General features: G+C 40.3%; 1 protein-coding gene across 2 annotated transcripts; it reads left to right on the top strand.

Moving 5' to 3' along the window:
- Positions 1-3184: 3184 nt before the first annotated feature.
- Positions 3185-5084, top strand: LOC112789572 (uncharacterized). 2 transcript variants are annotated; one of them, XM_025831525.3, is made up of 3 exons: positions 3213-3695; positions 4075-4098; positions 4553-5084. In XM_025831525.3, exons 1-3 carry the CDS (start codon positions 3488-3490, stop codon positions 4897-4899), a joined length of 579 nt encoding a protein of 192 aa, XP_025687310.1. In that variant the 5' UTR covers positions 3213-3487; the 3' UTR covers positions 4900-5084. The 2 variants fall into 2 exon arrangements, with proteins under 2 accessions (XP_072088507.1, XP_025687310.1); XM_072232406.1 differs by lacking the exon at positions 4075-4098 and having other exon boundaries at positions 3185-3723.
- Positions 5085-7121: the final 2037 nt, after the last annotated feature.

Below are 7121 nucleotides of genomic sequence, written 5' to 3'. Positions count from 1 at the left end.
AACATTTTACATAATCATATTATTATATCAAATTTTCTAAAGAATTATTTATACTATTAATATGTACAAGAGGTTATCCATATGGGTTGAGTTGAGTAAGAGATTAGAAATTTGCGGATCTTGATATTGGCACGATCTGAACTCTGAAGCGATGCGGTAGTATCTACAAAGACATTTCGATACTCAAATCAGAATGAATCTAAAAGGGGTGTGTGTGAGAAATGAGTGAGTACATAAGGGACCTCTGCCTCCCTTTTATATAGATTGTGGTAATTATCTTATCTTATCTTTGTTTAACTAAGATAAGGAATAGATTTAAATTTGAATGTTAAGTCATGATATTGGAAATTATTATCCGTCTTTGGACAGTGAGGATCGCCCAATATTGGAATTGCCAGGTTCGGTGACCATTCCGAAGAAGGACCCGAAGATCAAGTCCGGAATAGTTGTTCCCAGAGTATGAGAACATGCTTGCTTGGTCTCAATGTTGAGTTGTTGGAGATCCCAGTTCTCCGTAGTTCGGAAGATTGTGAGGGGCCTGAAAGGACGTAATGTCATCCTGTGCCAATTGGCGGGATGTTGGTGAGTTATGCTTTCCGCGAGTTGGAAAGTCATTAGTTTATACCTTAACGCCGCTTTTGTTGATGAGTTTGGTTTTCTATTATCGGGATGCCGTGAGGGGCTTGGAAAGGGGGTGACATCATTCTGCGCCGATTGGCGGGATGTTGGTGAGTTCAGCTTTTCACGAGTTGGAAGACCGTTAGCTCATGCTTGTTTTGTGTGGCCTTTTTGGGCCGTTATTGTGAACTTATTTTAGGCCTTTAGGTGGGTCGATTTCAATACTTTGCTTATTTAGTTTATTTGGATATCTGTTTTGTTGGCCTTGGGATGATCGATTTCCGAGTAGCTGTTTACTTATTTTGATATCCGTTTTGTTATTTGGAAATCCATTCTATTGGCCTTGGGGTGATCGATCCCCGGGTAGCCATTTGCTTATTTAGATATCCGTTTTGTTAGTCTCGGGGTGATCGATTCTCGGGTAGCTATTTACTTATTTGGATATCTGTTTTGTTGGCATCAGGATAATCGATCCCTCGGATAGCCATTTACTTATTTGGATATCCGTTTTGTTAGCTTCAGAGATGATCAGTCTCCAAAGTGGCTATTTTGTTCGTACCATTTGTTGTGTTGGTATGAACGTAAAAGAGAAAATGATGTTTTGTAAATTGATAACTTGCTTTATTGAAACTTGAACAAGCTAGGGCTGATTAAAATCTCTCGTTGTTTTTGGGTAGGAAAGAGTACCCTTAAAACAAAGTAGAAAGAACATAAAAAAAAAAAGAAAGTTTACCAATTTGGTTGGGTCCTTCCCAATTGGGGGTTAACTTTCCCTCCCTGGAAGGGGGCCGATATCATTACTTTACGGATTCTTTAGTTTGTGGATTGTTTCATGCGGGCAGTGTTGCTGTGGTATCATTTATTGGCTGCTACGACCTTACTTACCTCTTCATCGTTTATGTATTCTCTTGCCACGATCTGAATTTGTTGCATCGTCTAGATCAGGTTGTTTGTGAGGTGCTTCCTAAAGTCCTTGTTCATTAGTTTGTTGGTTAGGTAGAGACTGGCCGCGAACTCTATGATTCCATTGGCTGTTAAGCACTCACCGTGGACCCTATCAAGGTATTTTCTTGTGAGTTCATCTTGTCTTTGTGTGACTCCGAACAGGCTGATCGGGTGTTTTTCTTTCGCAATCCGTGTGGTGAATTGCATCATGAATTTCTTGGAGACGTTGTCAAAGCAGAATATCAAACTGTTTGAGAGAGCGTTGAACTACTTGATGGTCGGTCCAACCAATTTTATCAGGAAGGGTCTACACCGGACTGCGTCGGCTGCTCCCTCTAGGTTCATCTTGGCTTCGAAGGTCGTTAAGTGTCGTCGTATTTCATGTCAATTGGTTTGTCGAAACCCTTTGGCAGCTTGACCTTTAGGACTTTTTCGGTGAATAGGGTGGCTCCCATTTTCACGGGTTTATTCCTTCTTTGTTTGGAATCTCTTTGGTGCTCAAATTCTCACAATCTACTGCTGCTTCGGCGCCTACCGTGATGTCGGTTTAGCGATCTCTCTTTTCTTTGATCTTTTCGTGATACGATCCGGGAGATCGCTTCACTCATGTGTTTCGGTTAGTAGTGTTCCTTAGAGGTGATCCGATCCTCCAAGGTCTGCATCCGATCTTGGAGCTCTTAGGTGATCCAATTCGCTTGCTCTCTTAAACCCTCGAGTGTTCTACTTTTGTTAGAGTTGTGGTTTCTTTCTCGCGGTGATTTTTTTTTATGATTGTAATTTGGTTTGGCGTGGGTGACACTGGCTATCCTCTCGTGAGGTGGGGATTGTCGTCATTCTGCAATTCATGCTCTAGTGAGTTTGGGTGGTCATTGTGGCTTGAAAGCTGCTCCCCGCATTCGTCTGCCATGCCACCAAATTCTGCAAGTTTTCACAGACGTTGCCAATGTACAGGGGGTCATCCGTACAAGTTGAGTAAGAGATCGGAAATTTGCAGGTCTTGATGATGGCGCGATTTGAGCTCTGAAGCAGCGGGGATGGTACCTGTAAAGACATTTCGACGCGACTGGATCTAAGAGGTGTGTCTGTGTGTGAGAAATGAGTGAGTACCTGTGGGGCCTTTGACTCCTCTTTATATAACTTGTGATAGTTATCTTATCTTATCTTTATTTAGTTAAGATAAGAAATGAATTTGAATTTGAATGTTGGATCAGGATATTAAAAGTTATTGATTGGTATTTGGGTTGTGAGAATGGCTCAACTTTAAAATTATCAGGTTTGATGACCGTTTCGAAGAAAGACGTAGAGATCAGATCTAAAACATAATATAAAAAATATTTATTTTATTAATAAAATATTATACAATTAACTATATATATATGTCAATGAGTTATAACTCAAATGACATCATCTTTTCATAATCATTTAGAGGTTGTGGATACGGATTTTTTTATTTTTGTTAATATATATATATATAACTGTTTTATTCAGTAATAAATAAAATTAAATTCTTTTAATTATTTTTAAAATTTTTACGATATATTTTTAATTTGATAAATTAAAATTTTTATTATAGATTAAAATTTTATTTAAGAGTTTGTTGTTGATTTGCGATCCTAAATTCGAACAATTCTTTTACTCGTGTTTAATGCAATGAAATTCCATAAGATAAAGAAGTAAATAATGGTGGAGTCGCGGTGAAACCGCGTGAAATTAGATATATCGATCTGAGATATCACTTGATCATTTGCATTGTCTTAAGTCTTAACAGAATCCTTAAATTAGATGAAGACAGGTTTCTCTTTCCAGTCAAGTGCAGCGCAAACCTCTTTACTCTTTCTAACACTTGCCAATTGCCGACACCTAAATAGTAAATACTACTACCACACCACAATCATCGTTTGTTTCTCTCTCTAGAGAGAGAAAGATGGCTACGAACAACACGGGGGTTATATTGAAGATTGCTTTAGGGGTTGTGGCACTGTGCATAGCAGGGTACATAGTGGGTCCCCCTCTTTACTGGCACTTAATGGAAGGATTGCTTGATGTCAACCACTCTTCTTCTTCTTCTTCTCCTTCTTGTGCTCCTTGTCTCTGTGATTGTTCTTCCGAACCCATACTTTCAATTCCACAAGGTGCTTGCTTTTTCAGATCTCATTTCACGTGTGTTCCTGATTATCCATCTTATGATCTTGTTAAAAGTTTGTGCTTTTCTTAATTGGGTCATTGGATTATGGGGTTTGGATCACAATCAATGAACTTTTTGGATCTGGGTTGGATTGATTTTCTTTTCTTACTCCAGTATGAGTAATTTGACAGAAAGACATTGTTACTTGACTTCAATCTGTCATATGATGATGCTGATAAATTGGCAAATTATTTTGGTCTCTGGTAGTAAATACAGTTCCAATTAAATATCTTTTTGGTTTTATTATAGTTTGCTGCTACCTTGTCTTTGTTCAACTGCACATTTGGCATGTAACTAATTATGTTTCTTTCTATGTGATTTTGTAGGTCTGAGTAACACTTCATTTGGAGGTTGGTTTCTGTTCTCTGGATGAACTACATCGAATCAATTAATTAAACCATTTTGTTAACTTCTCTATATAATGCCGATTTGTATGATGGTAGGAGCTGAAGCTATCATTGTTGAATGTTGACTTACTTTAAGAATTTAGGAAGTTTGTTGTTTTTTCATCAACTGAATCTACTTTTATGATGAAAAAAATCTAATGTCACTTCAGAACATATAATTTTTCCTTATAATTTTGTTTTATGCCAATCTGTACTCATATGTTAAACTAATTACAATGTTCTAGCATTCTTAATTTATAGTAAACTTGCTTGGATTATATGTTGTGTCATGTTTTTGTTGGCTGTTGCCCTCTAGAAACTTCAATGATGATAAGCTTCTGCTAGAAAATGATATCAAAGCTAAAGAACCAAAACGTTCATTTGAGCTTCATCTGCATTTTTCCTTATTGTTACACAGATTGTGCAAAGCCTGATCCGGAGGTGAGTGGAGACACCGAAAAGAATTTTGGCGAACTATTGTCAGAAGAACTAAAGCTAAGGGAGAACCAAGCTTTGGAACAACAGCAGCATGCTGACATGGCACTCCTCGAGGCGAAGAAGATCGCATCTTCGTATCAAAAGGAAGCAGACAAGTGCAATTCAGGGATGGAGACGTGCGAGGAGGCGAGGGAGAAAGCGGAGTTAACCTTGGTAGCTCAGAAGAAGCTGACTGCATTGTGGGAACTTAGAGCACGGCAGAAAGGGTGGAAAGAAGGGGCTGCCAAGTCTCAAGGAAATGTACAAACTAAACTGCTTAGAGAATAGGCATTGCGTTACACTTCTCAAAGAAACTGAGTTTAAAGTGTTGGTAACAGAAACAAATTTGTTCATGGAAGATTAAGTGTATAAAAACAAATGATGTTTGTAACTTTAACGCCCATTTTGGGTATTGCTTCCACATGCAACTGTGCAAGATAATGCTAATGTTACATCTAAAATTTTTTGTTTAAGCAGGTTCAACATAATTCTGATTTTAGTGGTAATACTAATATGTAAGATTTACATGTCTCATCTGGAGTTTTATATATTACTAATGGCGAAATATTGTTGAATTTTTCTGTAATAATAATATATTATTAGAGGAGAAACATTATAGAATTTAGCTGTGGTTCACTATTTTCTTTGAAAGTTTAAGATGGATTTTCGATCATGTGTTGTGAGTTGTGATATTGATAAAGAGAACGCGGGCAATCGTTGATTTGTTTTGTTCTTTTGTGGATAGGAAAAATTCTTGATTGGCAAAGAAAAATATAAATAATTTCCGCGTCTATGTCATCTTTATTGATTTGAAAACACTTCTCCAGTATGAAAGCTTATGGGTTTTATATTCTATTTTCAGTAGTAGAAAAGTTTTTTAATTTAAGGGCAAAGTAAATTTTTTGTCTCTATCGTTTGCGATCTTTTTTTTTTTTAATTTATTCTTAACGTTTAGTTGCATTTAATTTTATTTCTAACATTTTCGATTTGTGTCAAAATTAATTCTAGATGTTGATTTCATGTAAGACATTAGAGACAATTAAAAATTTTCAGAGATAATTTTGAACAAATAAAAAACATTAGTAACAAAATTGAATGAAATTAAACATTGGGAATATTTTTGAAAAAAATCGCAAATGTTAAAAGAAAAAAAAAACATACTTTATTCTTAATTTAATATACTTAAGTAAAAGTAAATACTAACAGAACATAAGGAGAGAATAAAAATAAATGACCATTTGTACCCATGAGAGATGAAAATGCTGACATTTGTACCCATGAAAGCTCGAAACTAATCTTGTACTCGTGATAGATGCTATCCGTCTGACAAAAGTGCCTTGGCTTGGGCTGAGCTTGGTTCGTGGGTTTCCGAACCTACGTGGCACTTCCACTCCCCCCCCCCGGCAAAGCCATATCTGAGCCAATCTTTCACCACCACCTCAGCACCGCCACAGCCACCTCCCTTCACCACAACCTCCGGCGACAACCCACACCGCCGCGCCCCTTTCTCTTCTTCTTCCCCTCTTCTCACCTCCGTTGAGCCCAGAAACTACAGCGCCAGCTCCTCCTCTCCACCAAAGCCCAGAGCGGCAGTGGCCACCTTCTCCATTCTTGGGTCTCCTCTCGTTTGCCACCAAACAGCCGCGACAACCAACCTTCTCCGCAGCGTCCTTACGGCGTTCCAACCCGTCACCACTCCCCTGTCTGAACCCTAGCTCCACCAACCATCACCATCGGCCTTTACGAGCCACTGCAACCCTCTTCCTTTTTCTCCCCTTTGCGTGTTCTCTGTCTTACTCAGCCACACCAACGAACCGGCCACCTTCTCCTCCCTCTCTCACACTGGCCGAACTGCCGCGCCGTCGACGAGCCACAGCGACACCGACGATGAGCCCCTTTCCCCCTTTCTTCTTCCTTCTCTGTCATCCCGTCTCACCATCGCAAACCAGCCTAGCACCGTTGCGATTCCAACCCCGTTTCCGGTTCTCCCATGGAATGACCAGAACAGGGTGCAGCCCATGGCCACCTTCTCCATTCTTGGGTCTCCTCTCGTCTGCCACCAAACAGCCGCGACAACCAACCTTCTCCGCAGCGTCCTTACGGCGTTCCAACCCGTCACCACTCCCCTGTCTGAACCCTAGCTCCGCCAACCATCACCATCGGCCTTTACGAGCCACTGCAACCCTCTTCCTTTTTCTCCCCTTTGCGTGTTCTCTGTCTTACTCAGCCACACCAACGAACCGGCCACCTTCTCCTCCCTCTCTCACACTGGCCGAACCGCCGCGCCGTCGACGAGCCACAGCGACACCGACGATGAGCCCCTTTCCCCCTTTCTTCTTCCTTCTCTGTCATCCCGTCTCACCATCGCAAACCAGCCTAGCACCGTTGCGATTCCAACCCCGTTTCCGGTTCTCCCATGGAACGACCAGAACAGGGTGCAGCCCATGTGTCTTCCATCCCCTCCGTTTTCCCCTGTTTCATGGCTGGGTTCACTCTCCGCTGCTGCAATT

The sequence above is a fragment of the Arachis hypogaea genome, chromosome 3 (genome assembly GCF_003086295.3).
Source record: "Arachis hypogaea cultivar Tifrunner chromosome 3, arahy.Tifrunner.gnm2.J5K5, whole genome shotgun sequence".
NCBI classification, from domain to species: domain Eukaryota; kingdom Viridiplantae; phylum Streptophyta; class Magnoliopsida; order Fabales; family Fabaceae; genus Arachis; species Arachis hypogaea.
Note: the sequence above shows the minus strand (reverse complement) of the source record. Positions and strands in the feature narration are given on the sequence as shown.